Genomic DNA, 19,830 nt, shown 5'->3' with positions numbered 1-19,830 from the left:
TAGACTAGAATACAGAGGCAGTGGAGGGCAGCGACACGTGGAGGGAAACTAAACCTATCTAATTGGGCAACAACGCACAATGAGCTGAACATCCTCCAAATTTAAGCTACTTCAAAAGTGTGAGAAAATACTTGTTGATATTAACACAAAATTTGCCCCTCCCCTCCCCCCCCCCCCCAAAGAAAAAGAAAAAACCTGTAATATGCAGCTAAAGCTAAAGTCAAATGGGATGCCTTTGCTTTTGTGTAAAGTCTATATTGATATCTGCCATAAGTATATGGACCTTCATTTACTTACTATTTGCGGAAGAACATTAATCTCGACAACTGACCAAGTACTGACCTTCACCCCAGCATCTTTCTGGTGGGAGGTACAAGAAAGAAAAACATATGACTTGGGGAAAAACAAACAAACAAACAAACTTGAAAATATACGTCAGTTTCAAGTATTTGCTCGCTCTTAGAATAATAATTATCTCAATAAGATATATTCAGACCAAAATACTTATACCTTGGAAGCTATGTGAGTCCTTAAAGCTAGCTCAAGAGGATATCATATTGGTATACTGAGAGTGGTGTTATCACATGACGAAGGTCATGCAGAGAGCTTCTTGAAGCGTGGTGCTTTTTTTTTTTACATGTATGCAATGCAACGCCAGTGAGTCTACACCATGTCCAACATTGGTATAGTAAAACGCACGGGAGACGGACCCAAATACTGCTAATACTTCATGCTGCACACATGTCCTGATCTACCACCCGTTTATGATCTCTGGTACTGTCATGACGACACAAGAGTACAATGCCCATCTTATGCAACTGTCCTTTGATTTCATAATGTTTCACAGGCAAAAAAAAAAAAAAATCAGTTACAAACCAGTTAGCTTGACTTTCCCCAGGTTTGTGAGAGTAGCTTGTCTAAGCCAGTGGCTCTGATTCCCAACCCTCACTTTCCCACTCCCCGAAAACTATCACATTTTAATACATTTACGCATAATGCATTTAAGCATCTAATTACACGTCGCTTTGCTCAACATATATATCGGACGGTGCAACCTTTGGTATGTACTGCATCACGTCATCTTCATGCTTTGAGGACTTTCAGAACTTGGGTCGCCTTTACACCTGCACGGGGGGTCAAAAATTCACACAGGCTGACACTGCACGGGTTGGGAACTTTTACACATTTCTTTTGTTTTGCATCGGACCAGTATTGGCAAACGTCACTCGTTAGTGATTTTGCTGATGAGAGTATTTCAGCATTACCTAAAATATTAATATGTTCTTACTTTCAGACTAGTAAAATTTAAGACAACTTTCTAACCACAAATTATTCTGTGCACATATCATTCAATCTGCACTGCTTGGAGAGCTAATCACACAACACTGTTCTTTGGCTGTGCGATGATGAGAGCACGACAAAAATGGTGAAATTCTGGAGGAAGTAATTTTTTTTTTTTGGTTGCTTTCATAGCGTTATTTGTTGATTAAGAAACTTTTATTTTCCCGAAAGCTCTTTCCAATATATCAATATCTGCTATTACAAAGGATATTGTACATGTTGATAACTGTAAATGTAGGGTCCTATAGCTGTATTCATACATGGGAGGGGTGTGCAAAATGTCCTGTATCTATGTATCTTTATTTTTTTCATCTTTTTTAACTGCCATTCTTTTGATCATATCATCTATATCTACGTTATTTTTAACATCATGAAATATGTGAGTTGTACAAACTTTGCGGCAGGAATCAATCAGTGCATCTCACTGATAATGATGTACATGTGTGTTTCAGCAATACCCTCGCATGAACGAATCTTCCTAAGTGCCCTCACACAGTGAATCATAGCTACCCTGTAAGTCTGAACGCAACCGATACCCTTAAAAGCAGAGCTAACCAAATACCTGTGGCTGCCCAGCACCTTGCTGGCAAACCACTTAACACAACACCTTCCCTGCATTCAAATTCATTTCTGCCGTCCACGATTCCGTGACGTCGACGCCAGATGATATTGGGTTAGGCATCGCGCAAATCTCTTCATGTTGCAACACACACTCCGACCTGTGTGCAGTGATCTCTCTACGGACGCGGAAAGGATGATCTCTACGGGCAGGTGGTCACTAAGAAAGGTTCGACTCTACACAGCAATTGCCATCACGCTATGATGGCACACAGGTGCACGCATGAGAACACTGTCTACATGGTTCTCTAGAGAGCTATCTCATTTACCGTCGACACCCGGTAACCGTTAATATCTGCCCCTGTGTCCTCTTCCTCCTCCTCCAAGAACGCTTATTGCTACGGTGACCTTTTGACCTTTCGCCTCAGTTGAGGCCATTGCTCTCCAGTCTCTGCATGGACGTCTCGTTGTAGGTGGTCAGCATCTGCTTGCGCACCATCTCCGCGATCTCTGTCACCTCGTCGCTCGTCTTCCCCTCGGTGGGTATCGGTGGCAAGACGGTGATTGTAAACTTTCCTGTTACACGGTGAGAGATGCGAAAGTGGAGAGAGCGCAAAGACATTAGCGAATAAACATTAAAACCTTGTACTATATACAGCATATACTTTGCTGATGCATGTCCAACTTTCAAATGTTATTGCTACAAGATCTTTATCACTTTGAACACAATCCTACACCCTCGGGGTGGCTGCAGAGCACAACTCCTGTAGGAGCAGTGTGACATTTAACTTTGCTTGTGTCATCATAACATTCGAGAGTAGACAGTGCATACAGGAAACTCAAATTTTGGAAAGGAAAGTCACAATGGTCTCTAGGCACTAAGGATCAATCGCAAGGCTGTTCTTGCTGTCAAGTGGCTTCTTACAGTCCGTAGTGCCGAGTCTTTTCGCATGGTATCTAGGACATGCCTGTTTGGCAACAGCAAACTATAACTGTCATATATACACAATATATAATTTTTCCCCCTTTGGCTTTTCATACTTAATACGGGGGGGGGGGGGGGGGGGGGGGCAATAGCTTGGTGTTTTTTTCAGCCGATCATTTTCATTATTGCACTGTCCACCACTAGCTTACATGGCTTACAGAATACATGACTCAGGAACATGCACTCTTATCCTTCCATACATCAAATTGTCATTGTTTTGTGTCTACACAGCTATGATTGTGCATCAGATTTAATGTTGAAATTTCATGAGAAGAAAGGGTGGGGGGTGGGGGGGTAGAGGTGTCACATGTTATCTGTCCTTGAACACCTCAATTAAGAACTGAAGCCAAATGTGCTTTGACCAATTGTGTGATACTGACAATCCTTCAGTTTTGCTTCCAGTGAGGTTGAAGGCAACACACATTACGTGTCCACAGTTTCATTCTTTGTAAATTGTTAAATTGTTTGCTTTAATCACATACTATGAGGTAGTGACATACATACATTGTACATGTAGACAGCTGAACAGGATATTATACTCTATATGAAAATGACCTTCAATGGGTAAAAACCAATTACAAACTGTCATTTAATCGAAGTATGAAAGTTGCCATACAATGTACAGTAGCTAACTCTATGCATTACTTGAGGGTTTTTCATAGGTACAATGTCAACAATAAACAGGTTACTTTTGGAACAAAGAAAGTGACTGTAATGGCTGCTGTTATTGCTAAAGAGGATGCCCTAAAACGATCCCAAATACTTCCCAGCTTCTTCTGACAATACCACACTCACAAACTACACCACCAAACACAAATCCCAAAGGTCTCTCAATGTTGCAGTCACCTTAGTTTTGTGAGCACTTGGGTAGCAACATGTTGCTGCTAACCTCAAAACATGCATACCTCAGAAAGATATGGTCTAATCAATTTTTCCTCCACACTCCCTCCCCCACCCCCCCCCCCATCCCTTAAAAAAAAGACCAAATATTTGTTTTGCTGTTTATTTGGGTGTTTGTTTTCCCCTCTTTTGGGGCAGTGTACATCATACACGGATAATATAAATATGTACATGGCTAATCTCTTCAATACAAGCACATGATAACAGCAGCCACTTACAATATGGCAAGTATGCTTTATCACACATTGGTGGAAGAGACAGTATTTGCACAATCTGTTCTGAGGAGAAGCTAATACTGTAGTAACACCTTTTGCCTACTTTTTTCAAAGCAAGATACACATTAAGGGGATGTCGTGCTATCCTGTGTGCTCAACCTGATTTCCTTTGCCACTTCACAAGCCTGCCTCAAGAGAGGGCTTTTTTTTCCTTCTTCTTCTGTTCACCTACCGGTAATCAAAACAATACTGCTACTTCTATACTATCAAAGTACTTTCAAAGCAGTCACTTCACCTTGCCAAGCAAGTTGTATTGAATACAATACAACTCAATCACATTCAAATTGTAACAGAATGTCTCTGCGGACAAGAAAGGCACTAAATCGTGTTAGAAAGACCAAAAAATGCAACTTTGCTGAAGGTTATCACAAATGATCACTAATCTTTACGACTATGGAAGAATACGAACACAGGTTCTACAATGTGAGCCAATTTTTGTTTTATTTTGTTTGTTTTTTTACACTGTATTTGGGCATGAACAAACATCAAAACTGAATAGTGAGAATTACAGCAGTTACTGTTTAAATCACACATGGTTGTAAAGTATCCAATTTAGCTCACAAAAAAAGTACCATAAACAGTAATGTCTCAGTCTACAATAGATGTTCTTCAGTGCCAGAATCCTGGATTTTGTAGTCCTTCGAAGTCTTCTCATTAGTAAATTAAAAGGGAAATCCAGTCCAAATCCAAGTTGGTCTGATAAGAAAGAGTAAAATATTACGAGTTCAACGATAAAATTTTGATCGAAATCGGGTGAAAAATAAGGAAGGTATGACATTTTAAAGTTTCACTAATTTTTCAGGAAACAGTTCTTGAACAATATGAATCAATATGAATATGCAAATGGCAAAGTGAGCAGTTTGTACATAAAATTGCTAAATTTCTAGTTTTTCATTCAAATGCAATTATGCCCAAGGCTCAAATCCCGGTCTAACTGATCACTATTCTGAAGCTATTCAACTGGGAATAGCATCATGTTTCAGACTTCAATGACAAAACACATTGAATTTTCATCATTTTTTTGTTGTACACGATCACTGGAAAATTCAGAGGGTATGACATGGTTAGCTCACTCATTTGCATATTCATATCCACTGTACAAGAACTGTTTTGCAGAAATTAACAAAACTTCAGAATGTCATAACTTCCTTATTTTTCATCCGATTTCAGTCAAATTTTTATTGTTGAACTCGTATGATTTTACTCTTTTTTATCAGACTAACTTATACTTGGACTGGATTTCCCTTTTAACACAATGCACACCCTTTGCCCTATTGATCCCCATTTCCCCAGGTGCATCGTTACTATTATATTGTTTTAACACAAATGACTTGAAGCACTTTCCATATAAAGAATCTTAATCTGATTTCCTTGCACCTCGCACTTCCCACACGGGTGAAACCGAGTTCAAAGCTTCAAATGATGAGAGGAAAGCATGTACAGTATGTGAGTGTACACTTGCCAATATGACCTTAACTGTTTCAAGGGGTCAGAGACTCCATACTGGCAGACAAGAAACACTGAGCAAAGGTAATCTCTGATAATATGTCAATAATATATCACTGCATGATGTTTGCATTATCCTGGCCAGCAGTTTCTGTCAACAAACCATTGTGCTCAAGTCATGACAAAGCACTGTTGTAGATGGCTACTCTAAACACAGCATGTATTACAGACACAGGCTAGTAAACTTTGTTCAACAGCATACATGTATATCTCTCTTGTAGAAAACAGAAGTGTTCTGTCCATTCAAGTATCAGCACAACCAGACATGACTGAGTGCCCTTACTGAAGCAACAGTTAATCAATCTTCTCTTCACAGGGACAAAATATAAGAGAAATTCTTTTGCATTATACATATATGTCAGAGCATGTTTGCTTAATGCACTCCCTGTTAATGTTCGAACATGTTACTGTGTACATACCTTTAAGGATAAACCCCCCCCCCCAAAAAAAAAAAAAACAATGCAAAGCCATACCCACTGATTCAATTGGATTTGTAACAGTGCTGTATACATGGATATCCATATAATTACTATTTATCATTAATCCACTCTTGATGTTTGTAGTTTATAATGTTACATATAACTGTATTGTATATTTTCATGTATACATGTAGAATGATGTTTATTACTATTGCAGGGTTCCTTTGGAAGGCAGTTTTATAAAGCTGAACAGGCAAACCCTGCAGTATAGAATAATTAAGACTAATGGATTTAATGATAATTTCTATTTATAAAATGGGTTCAAGAATGTAGCCCACTGGAAGCGCTGAAATGAGTCACGTGTGCGTAAAATTAATTTCTCACTAACATGCACGGCCTGACATCACAATGTTTACACTAGCAGTGCGCACTCAATCAGGTGTTACAACTGATTATCTGACATATATGTATAATGCAAAATCCTGTAAACAACTTCTAGTTCGGGCTGCCGGCCGGCCTTTCTTGTGTGCATAACATGTGTGGCGTACGTATACTCTTATACGTACAGTACTTATATGTGCGGGATTTCCGAGTGCGACGTGCGTAAATGTTTGGGACGAACATCGACGAGTGCTACATGTAGCTGACTGGTATTGACCCACAAAGGTACGTGAAAAATGCTGTTAGTTTTCGACCCATTTTATAAAACAAATGATGTACAGGATTATTTCGTGGCGTTAGTGAGCTGTCCACTAACGCACTCTATCCTGTGCATCATTTGTATACAAACAAACAAACTTTCGGGGGAGGGGGGTTGTAGAGTAGAAGAGGCAATACCATATCTTCCAGTACAAAGTTTGATGTCTGTAGCTGCACTGTCTTTCACAGCAAACTTCTGAAATATCATGAACTCTAGGCACAGTGTAGAATCTCTTTGGTAGCACATTACCTGTACCAAATCGCTTTTCTCTCTTGCTGTAGAACTCTGAATACGATGAGAACACGATGGGAATGATGGGAACCTGCAAGGGGGGGGGGGGGAAGGAAAAAGACAAATCTGGCTTCAAGATTCACAGCAAGTACAATCTGGTACAGACTTAGCACAGCAAGAACTATTTCAAGAGCAAACCTCATCTTTGATCCATGTGATAGGTACACTCCATGAGATAAAGCTTCAAAGAGTGTGAAAGTGCCCAAGTTTTGCAGTGTTTTATTTATACAGCAACTCTTTAAGCTCCAACCTGCATTGTAGAGTGTATTTCATCTTTGTAGAAGGTCATACTGTATTGTCTTACATATCTTTTTTTTTTTTAAATTTAACCTCTCATGATTTCCTTTCTTCTTGTCTGATGCAAAGCTTTTGTCTGAATCTTACTCAAGACAATAATGCTATTAAATCTGCTCAGAGGTAAACTTTCTTTTCAGGCATAGAATTACTGCTAATGTTAGATCTGAGCAAAATGTGATAAGCACTTTATGCTGTTGGCCTAACAATTCACACACATCCATGGACAATAGGCTGGGAAAGGTCAGTTTTCTACCTGTGAGGTACCTGCATTATTGACTGTTCTTGAGTGTCCCTCCCACTCCCCCCCCCCCCCCACACACACACACACACACAATTATGCAGTTATTTCTGGCAGATCTTGCTTTACGACACATTTTGAGTGGTGAGGAGAAACAAATTGTCAGTCACCACACTGTCAACATAGGAAGTGCAAAATGATTTGTAACCACATCAAGAAATGAATGAACCCTGTAGTCCCACCTGTGGACATCTGTGTAGGCATCATACTATCACTTTTTTTTTTTATGTGCAAAGAACTGTAGGACATCACATATCTTATAACAGAAATCTATCATGCTGCAATCAATGACTTCTTGGTAAATAGGCAAGGTGCAGTCCCATGGATATTTCTTGTGACACAATACAGGTGGTATCTTATCAACCCATGCCTGGGTCACACAAATGGGTTTGCAAGAGCATGTTTATTTCTCTTTCCCACAATGCACTGCACAATTTGGCCTGTACTCCATAACTAGCACACAAGAATACTCATTTGCAGAAGCACAAAAGGTATGCATATTTGTCTGTTTTGTGCACATGTGGCCTACTGTACTTAGGTCAAATCTACCCTGCAACATTTTAGTCAATTGCTCACATCTCACTTAAAACTCACTTTCCAAAGGTGACTTTAACAACAAAAACATGACAACCCTTCTTCAGACAATGTTTGTATAGATAGTGATTTAGGCTTAAATACAAAGAAAAAGATGAAAGAAATTTGAAATCTCCACAATCAATATTTCTCGAAAGATGGTTAGACTAGAGTTCACATAAACAGCATGAAGTGGCATTCAAATGATAATTCTCCCCTTTTTATCATTGTCTCAGCACTTTGATCATAAATTTATTCATTCAAAGTTGACCTGAATTTGAACACACACATAAAAAAAGTTAATAATCTGCAATATCCAATGATATTTATTGTTTTGCATGAAATATTTCAACAACTCCAGCTGACATCAACACAAAATCAGCATTTTCTGGGTGATTTTCTTTTTCTTCCTACACATAAGATTCTCACCTGAGCATTGATGGCTAGGTGGAAAGCTCCCTTCTTGAAGGGCAGGAGGCCGGTTTCGTGATTCCTGGTGCCTTCCGGAAATATCCACACCTTCAGCTGCAGGGAGATGAGAGTTTAAAGAAAGGAATGACTTTCAGAAGAGTATCTGGATTTTGTTATACATGTACACCATTGCACCATCAAAGCAGCTTGGGCAAGGAGTAGACTCACTGCCAACTTTGTCCTGCAACTGCGTCATGATCAGATTACGGGTCTTCTTATGACATTCTGTAAAATGGATAGCATCATTTCGTATGAAATGCCTCTATGGTTATAGAGAAAGTAAAAAGAAAATTTGAGGTGAGGCACACAATCTGGAACATCTGCAGTGTAGAAATTTGTGTATATTTCATGTGCAACAAAACTATCGTGAAAATAACATGCAAATATCTGAGGACTGAGGAGATAAGAGATTCCATACATTGTAGATAAGATCTAAATAAAAAAATACTTTGTATCCTCTCATATCTTCTTCTTCATTCAGACCACCCCCTACTTTATACTGACTTTAAATCTGATATCTTTTGAACATTTCAAGACCTTGAGAGTAAGCACAGACCTATTACCCACCAGAGATTCCATCACACAATGTACAGTATCTCCATGGCAACAGCCTGAATAAATATCCTGCATCTTCTTCCCCTCCCAGTATAATGTGTATTCATCATTACTCACAGAGCCAAACACACTGTATGTACTCAAACACACAAGACAAAACCCCTCTCAAGTAACATGAAAGGTCACACTGACAGAGGCAGAAAACTGATTTTCCTTTCCTACTACTGTGCAAGTAAATTTACAAATCAGATATATACGCCTGTTAAAGCTATTTTAAACTCACTTTTTGATATGCCAATTTTGTGTTAAAATATTTGAAGGTTTCTGTGACAGTAGAACATTTGGTAGTTGAAAGGCTTTATAGTGTACCACATTATATTCTATGATCTTAACTCTAGACATTTCAGTATTAACAAAGCATGTTATTATTATTGATACAATCTTCAAGAGAATGTGTCTTTTTTATGTTGCAGTCCTGCAAACTGTCTCATAACACCACTGAGTATCTTCTACAGAGATTACTAGGAAATTATTCACCCATATCAAATATTCTGAATTATCTTTCTTGTGTTTTTCTGACTGCCATGTTCGGAAGCTTATAAGAAATAATAATCACCATCTAAATTTAGATTTTACAATCCTATGTCTGCTTTGAAAAATAAGATACTGTAGATGATAGATACAGCTGTAGATAGATAGATGTATAGGGAGATAAGGATATAAACATTGCATCCCATTCCAAAGTAGATGCATTAATTTCAAAACATTGAGCCTGCTCTTTGAAGTATGAGGAATTATCATAATTTCTTGGCATTTTTGTGGCACCAGACACATAGGCCCGAATTCACGAAGGTGGTACAATTGAAACCATGGTTTAAACCATGGACAAAAACCATGGAGCCCCAAGTGTCGCACGGAATATCTCGTTACGAAATTGGTAATTTCGTCAACAAAATGACCGTTTCGTTACCGAAATGTTCATTTAGTTACAAAATGTCATCATTTCATTACAAAATAATCATTTCATCGACGAAATGACTGATTTCGTAACGAAATATTCCATGCGACACTTGACGCTCCATGGTTTTTGTCCATGGTTTAAACCATGGTTTCGTTTGTACCACCTTCGTGAATTCGGGCCATAGGGCACCTCTAATATTAAGCCATGATTATAAAATACACATAAAAAATGTGTACATGCACTTTCAACAAGAATTTGTATGGAACGGCCATAAGGGCTGATCTCATCCATGCCACCATCTAGGTACCTAGAGATCAACAGTGCAGACACTAACTAATCCTGATATGATTCATGACTGTGACTTCTTCACTTCTTGATGTGCTGAATCAACGCTGTTCAACGTACTCCAGTCATCCCATAGTATCATACTACAAGACATTATGCACTACATGTACACCTGATGTATTGTCTGTACACTGCATTTATTATACTGTGTATGTATTCATGCCTAGCAAATCATACCAGTGGGTAGATTCACTATGTACTGTACCAATTCTATACATGTATATCATTATCATCATCATCATTGTCATTATTGTTACTATCATTATTGTAATCATTACTTTTATAATTATCATTATTGTTATTATCATTACTATCATTATTGTAATCATTACTTTTATAATTATCATTATTGTTATTATCATTACTATCAGTATCATTATTATTATTATTATCATTATTATTATTATCATTATTACTATTACTACTATTATTATCATCATTATTATTATTATTATTATCATTATTATTATTATTATTATTATCATTATTACTATTACTACTATTATTATCATCATTATTATTATCATTATTCAAATTATTATTGTATTAACCATCTCAGAGCTAACATATCAAAATGCCACTGAAGCTGTACACATACAGACTGCTGGAAGTGGAGTTGCCTAAAGAAGAATCGGTCATAAATTGAGCAATGAAGAGACTTTTGATCATTATACAACCTAAACAAACAAGGATAACAAAGGATCCACATTGAATGAGAAAATTTTACTCCACCTCATCAAATACTACGAATGATTAGTACAAATTATAACAAATACAAATATACAGATCCAAGCCACATAAATGAGTTTCTTGTGGGTCGAGGGATTAATGACTGTCTACACACATACCAAAAATAAAATGCACAGGGCCTTTAAAGTGGGAGTGGTCAGGAGCCAAACCTTTACTGTTTTACTGTGACACTGTACTAGAGCACTTGAGTACTTGACTATAATTAGCACAAGCAGGTAATACAATACATTACAAGATGAAATAGTACTATTGTAAAGAAATTTTGATCGACAAAACAAGCAAAAAAAAAATCAAAAGTATAAACAACACCACATGCATGTGACCAAAAAAAAGAAAAAGAAAAAAAAGCTAATACATCTATAACTCTGTAAACTCTACAGAGAGATAACTCTGTGCTGAAGACCACAGTTTATATGTGTCCACAGTCAGAGCATCAAGAAGCAAAACTGCAGTTCAGAATGTAAGCGCATGCCAATGTTTGTACGCAAAGACGGGTATATCGGATTACCCGTGGACCGCTTAGCATATACTATCATGCCCTTTTTCCTTACCGTAAAAGAGCTGAAAAAAAAAAAAAAATGTTGCGAGTAAACACGACCTCCTTCACCAAAAGCAAAGAGTTTTCACTCCAAAGGTTATTTGATTGGATTCCTTCTTATTTTGTCATTGTGTACATGTGTTTTCAGCAAGGGGAAGCCTCTTCTCTGATATTAATGGATTGTACTGGAGTTCACACGCCCACATGGGCAAAAGGTTAACACTTAGAAGATGTGCTTCATAACAAGTGCAGTTGGGAGAGTTTACACTACTACTGTACACACACACAGGTACATCTCAATAACATCCAATTTCATTGTTTATATCGCCTACTGTGCAAAAGGCATCCAAGTCTACCATGGGCATACAAATTATCACACTTGTAGCTACCTTATGTATCGAGGATGTTCACATTTTCTTCAGACAGTATTGATAAGCTTCATACCCTCTATAACATCATATACTGGGTGTACCCTGCACATCTCTCAACATTTTTTTTAAAAAATCATCTCTATTGCACATCAACTGAAATACTTGTATTTGAAATTAGCCGCACTCCCCCCCCCCCCCCAAAAAAAAAGAAGAAAACTTTACTGACAGGCAAGCAATGCAAATTGTAATCCAAAGTGGGAAACGGCCAACTCCTTGGAAAGGAAGAGCTCCCATTTCCCCATTCCATTGCAGTAACTCAAAATCACAAATCTATCGAGGTAATATAGAGTTGTCTTTCAGGTCCCAATTTGCCAGATATCATGAAAACAAAATACACACCATACAAACTATATTAATTTTTTGCATCACATGTCATTGATCATTTTTGTCAATTGTACGTCTGTATTCATGCTTGAAATAAGTTTTCAGTCAAGTGTGCATTCGTTGGTTTGACAAAAATCTGAATATAAATGGTATAAGGCATGCAAAAATACGTGAGGTGGAGGGAAGAATACTTACGTTGTTGTCCTCCATGTACTTTGCCGTTCTCTCCAGGGTGTTCCGGGCCTTGTCCGGGTTGAGGCGGTCGATGAAGATGATGCCGCAAAGGTAGAGGCAGGCACCAAACGTCCCTGTGAAAAGCAGCTCCTTCTTGCCAATGGGGACGCAGCGCTTTGGCCACACTCCAAAGGAAAACATACCTTTTGTGCAAAACATGGAAAGACAGCAAATATATGGAATATTCCGCACTGTGTAAAATTTTCACATCCCTGTATTATCAGTACTAAAATAACAACAGGAAACATTTTTGGAGATATTGAAATACAATACTTTGTATACGTACAAACATTCTCCCATCTGCAAGATCTTATACAAGTGAAATTTCACGACAGCGCGAAGTACAAAAATAGTTTTGCTTTTAAAGTACAATGTAAAGTTTACATTGTTGGCATTCTGATTTTTTTTTTTAAAACAGCAAATGGCTTTAGCCTCAGTAGGCGTTTTCACATCAGCCCGATATTATGAAATAGCGCACTATTTTCTGACTTGGGAAATTAACCCGATCATGAAATAGCGCGCTATTTGATCATGTGAATACAAATTAGCGCGCTAATGGACCAAGAAAATTTCTTGAGTCCAACTCGGGAAATTTCCGAAATAGCAGGATAATTAATACGAACTAGCGCGCTGTGTTCGGGCTGATGTGAATAGGAAATGAAATAGCGCGCTAATTTGCAATCACGAAAAATATCTCGAGCTTGGATTTTTATCGGGCTGATGTGAAAACGCCTAATGTGAGAGGAAAACTACTCGGGAAGAAGGAAAAAATACTGCACAAAACAGAACAGTCAGAGTGAGCAATGTGATTCATTTGCTTCACTACACATTTCATATTCTCCTTATCATAATCAGCTTTTCACCCCCATAACTTACTAAATAGATCTATGGATGACTGGTGGTTGGCTACCACAACACAGGGCTTGTTGTAGTCCAGGTGGTGTAGCCCCCGCACCTCAGCACGGATCCCAAACAAGCTGTTGGTATTGGACAGAAGCCATGACGCAAACCTGGAGAAAGCATGGGGGACACAAATTTGCACAAACACTCACTCTTCAGTATTCATCATTGGTCCATTTTTTACTCTGGGACAATTTCATGCACAGTGTCACCGGACATCTATCAATATCAGTTTGTAAGAAGAAACTTTACAGACAAGAGGATGGGTTAGGGAAAGCAATATGTAGATAAAAAGCAGTATAGCATTTCCATTTACAGTGTAGCATTTCCATTTACAGTATTTCCTTTTACATATATATATGTAAAACCAAACAAGCACTCCAGCCTAAATCATCAAACAGTTTTAAATAGATGGCAACAGTTTCCATATCCCACAAATACAGTGAGACAGGGCATAGACCTGGAAAGCATGCATGTATCATACAGTCAGGGAAGGCTTTGGAGTAGGCTTATCTTTCAACTACTAACGGGTCAATATTTGAAGTTATCTTTGTGCTATAAATGGATGCCTCACCTTGTCATCTACATACGTACAAAATATTCAGTACTGCTACATGTATACAACAGAAAGTGCATCAGTGTTCTTACCAAAAGTTCACTGATGATATTTGAGGTATCTCCTTGAGAATAAGTGGTACGATGGTACTGTGATAGGATGGTACGATCGTATGAGCAAACATGCACATTGTGTCTTATCTTGAGTCAAATTGAGTTTAATCAGGACCTGTCAGAGTAGAGCACTGATATTTACAATGCAATCTTGCTGATATGTACAACATGTAGAGTACATGTGCTAAAAGTTTAATGATTCAGTTCACAGCTTTGGTAGTAGTAGTCTCAACATATAACAGAGTGGAAACTCTTTACTGCCATACAAATGTATAGGCCCTATACTGTATGCACAATCATTGCATACTCTGAAGCAAAATTTAATTTGACAAATTGATATTTGACACAAGGGCTACTTGTACTGTGATAACTAAACTACATTTCTCATTTTAAATATAAAGAAAAAAAATCTCATGTGTGTATGTCTCAAATATGCTTGTAAGTTATGGCAATCTGAGACCATCTTGTGGTTTAACTTGCACAATGGCATTAAATAATTGTAAACTATTGCTAAATGTGAGCACAGATAATATCACAGATTACAAGTATTTTGAATTATACTAAAAATGCAGGGGGGAAAATGCTTCCTCCATATATTTTTAGAATATCATTAATTACAATTTATCCATAACAAGAAAAACACAAAAAATGATCAGGCTATCCACCATTCAAATTGTTATACAATACATAACAGAACTATACTGTATACCGGTATATATCTTCTTTTTTTTGTGCTCAAATTTGAAATACAAATTTACACATTACCTGACCTTAAAGGTGGGCTCTGTAATGTTGAAATACACTGTACAAATGTGTAGTTGGTCTCTAATCCAACATGTACTGTACATAATGTGCAGATCTTTATTTCATTGTAGTTCAATGATACAATTGTACATGTAAGGCACCATACTTTATACAAAATTGCATGTTGTAAGTCAGATACAAGTCTCAGTTGATAGAGTCATATAAATGCATCATGTTAATGGGCGAGCTCATGAAAAATGCCCAATATACATTGTAAGATTAAAAATCTGTTGACATAAAAAGCCATCATCCATTGTCTCAGGTCTTTAGAAACTAAACTATTTACAGGGCAAGTTTCACTGCAATGCACAATACGAGTTGGGATTCACATCCTGGTTTTTACAATCACGAGAATTTGAAAGACACTTGTAATCCTATATACACTGAATCAGAAACAAAAGAAGGGCACTACAACTGTATCATACTGAGTAGTGACTGTCCCATGATATTCTAGACCCCAAGTTGAAATGCATTGCCATTGTTGTACAAATATTCTCACCTTTATGTTTGTTTTGTTATACCCCTTTGTCCATTCATAGTGCATATACATACATGCACACGTATTTTGTGCCTTACATAAAAAGATGTGCTAACCAGGTTCTGTGGCAAAACAATCAGTATTATAGGTAGGTATTCTGCCAAGAAATCGTAAGTCCAGCTCTCAAGCCACCAAGAAGAGGGATACAAAGCACATATCTTGTGAGACTTGTGCTTGGGCATGGCTGTAGTTAGCAATAGCATTTGGGATCCTACAAGGCAGGGATGGAAAAACAACACAAAACAAAACAAAACAAAACAAAACAAAACAAAAAAGACAAACTAGAAGGAATGCAGTGACATGCTGCTTGCCTTGCAATGAAGTTGGTACAACAATGCAGAAATTAACATTGTACATAAGTTTGAGTGATGATAATCAGATTGGCAACTTTTGGGCCCGCAGTACCTGTATGAAGGGGGGAGGGGCGCTGTCAGTTTCATGTCTGAGCAGATATTCCAAATTCAAACTGCACAGCACAACATACACAGCATACTTACCATGGGAATGTGTTTTGGTACAGAGCAACAATGCCAAATATCACAGTGGAAATGGACATAATACAAATAATGCAATGAACTTCAAACTCACACAAGTAATTTGAGACACTGTGGGCTATATTTTTCATAATTTTGCTTCAGTTTGGTCCATTTGAACATTGAAAATACCAGCTTGGATATGAATTGCTTTAGTGCTGAAATGGGCTTCTTTTTCCTCTTCTGATTTTAATCTGTCTCTTTTTTAATCCCAATGTTACTGCTAGATGCAATGTACTGAAGAAGTGAACAGAGCAGCGGTAGCAGTACTCAAAGCACATACACTGTGCAATGGTAGATGTAAAAAAAAAAAATGCAAGTGTTCGTATCCACATTCACTGTATTCAGCAAGCACTATTCAACATGCAACTGGTTAACAAAAGAAAGCAAAGCTACAACATAAATGCAAGAAAATAATGCAGAGCAAACAAACATAAACAAATGGGCAAAACAGGACATGGACTGCATCATTCTTATAAATGTGCGAGGATAATTGATTGGTCCATTTGAACACTGAAAATATCAGCTTGGATATGAATTCTTCAGTGCTGAACTGGACTTCCTTTTCCCTTTTCTGATTAATCTGCCTCTTTTAATCCCAAAGTAACTGCTACAACACGTACATTGTACTCTGTAGATGCAATGTACTGAAGAAGTGAACAGAGCGGTGGTAGCAATCATTCAAAACACATAGACAATCTACAGTGTGCACTCATAAAAATGTAAATTAAAAAAAAATCAAGTGTTTATGTCCACAGTCAGCAAGCACTATTCAACAACTGGTTATAACAAAAAGTAATAAGAGCTAAATGCAGGAAAATAATGCAGAGCAAACAAACAAAAACCAAAGAAAAAATATCTTAACAAACGGGCAAATTGGGACATGGACATGGGCAGCATTATTTTAATCAATGTGCAATAATCAAACCAATTTCCACTGCTTTAGCTTTGCATAGCGTCTGGTCGGGTGGGCTATCATACAATATAAGGCAAGCCGCCCATAATTTGACCACAACAATGTCCAAAATTTGACCGCCTGCTACATGTAACTTGTTAAAAGCATATATTATGCTTTTGTGCACGGTCAAACCTTGGCAAAGCTGAGGGAGGTTTAGTTTAATAGTGCAGGTAACTAGAGACTACAATATATCTATGATCAAAACAATGTCAATGAGTGCAACTCCAGTCTCCAGATTATCATAGTCCCAGACTCGAACAGATAGTTACCTCAGGTTTGTGGGGTCACGTGGCCTTGGAAGCGACAAGATGCAGACAATCACAGAGTAGATCGAAACCAATGTGTAGTACAAAATCATTTTGGCGTAGTATTTGAAAGTGCTGCTCAATTCATAGAGCAAAATCAGTGAGAGCAGCACACTGATCACAAAGATCTGAATCCAGTCAAGCTCCATTGTCCCTTCCACGGAGAGTCTGGCTTCTTGTTCTAAAGTTACTGCTCAGACTCAGAGACTATTTTTGTATTCCCGCATGAGGGTTTAATCTATAAAATCGTCTGATTGTCAGGATTCCCCATGGGTTATCGTTCTGAAGACGTACTACGACGATGTTAACACTCCATACCACCCGGTTTGCTGTGTCTTGTCGTAGACCCTGACGACATGACATGAATGTTCAGTACAGAGAACTTGAGCCGGGCCGTGATGATCTAGGTCCCCGTACCGCGATACCGTTCGCGTCAGTGACGGTGTGTGTGTGTGTCCGTCCTCGCACCCAGGCACACATGTGATCACGCGCTATCACCGTCAAACACAACCTTATCCTTGGCCGGTCATCTCCGCTGTTACAGGTTAAAAGAACAATTTGACGTTTCTTGGAATCAAACACATGCCAGAGAGAATCACAGGCAGGGAAATGCGTCAGCGTAACACGTAAAAGATTGTGCAGTTTAGATCTTGCAGATGGAGTGATCCACCCCGCTATGTTCAGTGCACCAGCTCGATCTCACCTCTGCCCAGCTAGCTTAGCTGCATGCATACACTTTCTGTACACACACGCAGCTAGCTAGCTAGCTAGCTGTATTGTACACACGATCAACGGCCAATCGTACGACGTCGCGACGACTCTACGTACTGAGTGCACTCTGTACCTAAGCCGGCCAGACGTGAGTCGCGTCGCATGATATCGAACACCAAGATGGAGTATGGAACGCTAAGCGTGCATGCTTTACATTTCATCATGAAAATAATGCGGTGATTCTACTGAAGACAAAGAAAAGACTCATAGATCCTCATGTATTAATGATACAAAATTATAAGTTAGCTATGACGGATAAGAACAAACAAACAATCAGAATTTACTCCTCCCTTGATCATGATATTCTGCTCATATTTGTTTACTCGCCTCTGACGCCCAGTGTGCGCCTTATGTTTTTACTCGTGCACTGGCTTTGGTGGACTGTATCGCACCAAAATTCTACTGTTTGAATTCTTTAGAATATAGTCCCTGATTATGTTACAGGTACTCATATTTCAAACTCTGTTTTTCTAGTAAGAGTCGATTACAGTGATGTTTTCAATCACTAAACGTAGCGCCGGAGGAGAGTAAGTACCATGACAATTAAATTGACAAATTTGTTGTAAGAGCTGGAGTACAAGTTTGCATACAAGTTCATAAACTTGAAATAAGAGAACCGCATCTTTGAATGATCATTTACTTCCAAAGTCCAGTCCAGAATTTCATCAATTTCATTAGGAAGAGAGAAAAATCCCACAGAACAGTGAAAATATTATCGAAATCGGATAAGAAATAAGGAAGTTATCACATTCTGAACTTTCATCCTTTTTTTTTCGTTCGGAAAACACTGGCTTGACCAATCGTAACGAATAATCGAATCAGCAAGTTGACGATGTCATTGCATGCTCTAGCAATTTCTTATTCATTTCATAAACAAAATCTCATATTTCAGCTTTATAGATATAAAAACTTGCCTTAAAACCACCCAAAATAGGTAAGAACAAATGTAACTCTGATATATTTTGATATGGGAATATTTCTTTTTATCTGTATAGGGCCTAATTAGTTGTAAATAACAATTTTCCCGAATTTCATATATCATATTATAATATACCAGTACATGATAAATCATGAGGGCATAAAATCATCAACTCACTCATTATTGAATGATACATATAGGGACTAGTCAAGGAAAGGTTTCAAAAAAAAAAACTTAAATGTCATATATTCCTTATCTCATATCATTTTGTCACTTTACAACGTTCTGTAGGGATATTCTTTTGTCCTTTTTTTTTGGTGGGGGTGGATTTCCTCTTTTGTTCGTTTGTCGTTGTATTTCCCTCTTATTCAAAACAGGTTTACATAATCAACTAGCACCGAAATGACTCGAAGCTTGAAAGGGATTGTTGTTTAGCACATCCTCGAGGCTCCTTATCATAACATATACACAAGATTTTTTTTTTTTGTTAATGATGACAAATAAAGTATTTATTGATTAAGGGGTACCTCGAATTTCTCATCGCCTTTTTAAAACGGCCTTGACGATAACCTGATGGCCTACTCATTGACGGCCAACGAAATGGAGTGCATTATTTTAATCATAAAATCCCTATCTGCATACAAAATATTCATACGTAAAACCTGTTAACATTTACCCTGC

At 37.9% G+C, this 19,830-nt stretch overlaps 1 protein-coding gene across 1 annotated transcript; it reads right to left on the bottom strand.

Moving 5' to 3' along the window:
- Positions 1–199: 199 nt before the first annotated feature.
- On the bottom strand, positions 200–18,145 carry LOC139722017 (1-acyl-sn-glycerol-3-phosphate acyltransferase alpha-like). Its single transcript, XM_071633343.1, has 6 exons — positions 17,424–18,145; positions 13,629–13,762; positions 12,714–12,895; positions 8,573–8,668; positions 6,934–7,006; positions 200–2,475 (listed from the first exon to the last, which is right to left on the bottom strand). Exons 1-6 carry the CDS (start codon positions 17,606–17,608, stop codon positions 2,324–2,326), a joined length of 822 nt encoding a protein of 273 aa, XP_071489444.1. The 5' UTR covers positions 17,609–18,145; the 3' UTR covers positions 200–2,323.
- Between the last annotated feature and the right edge of the window lie 1,685 nt (positions 18,146–19,830).

This window comes from Diadema antillarum, unplaced genomic scaffold, assembly GCF_040938485.1.
Source record: "Diadema antillarum isolate AM-2024a unplaced genomic scaffold, OU_Dant_1.0 scf00000155, whole genome shotgun sequence".
Taxonomy (NCBI): Eukaryota; Metazoa; Echinodermata; class Echinoidea; order Diadematoida; family Diadematidae; genus Diadema; species Diadema antillarum.
Note: the sequence above shows the minus strand (reverse complement) of the source record. Positions and strands in the feature narration are given on the sequence as shown.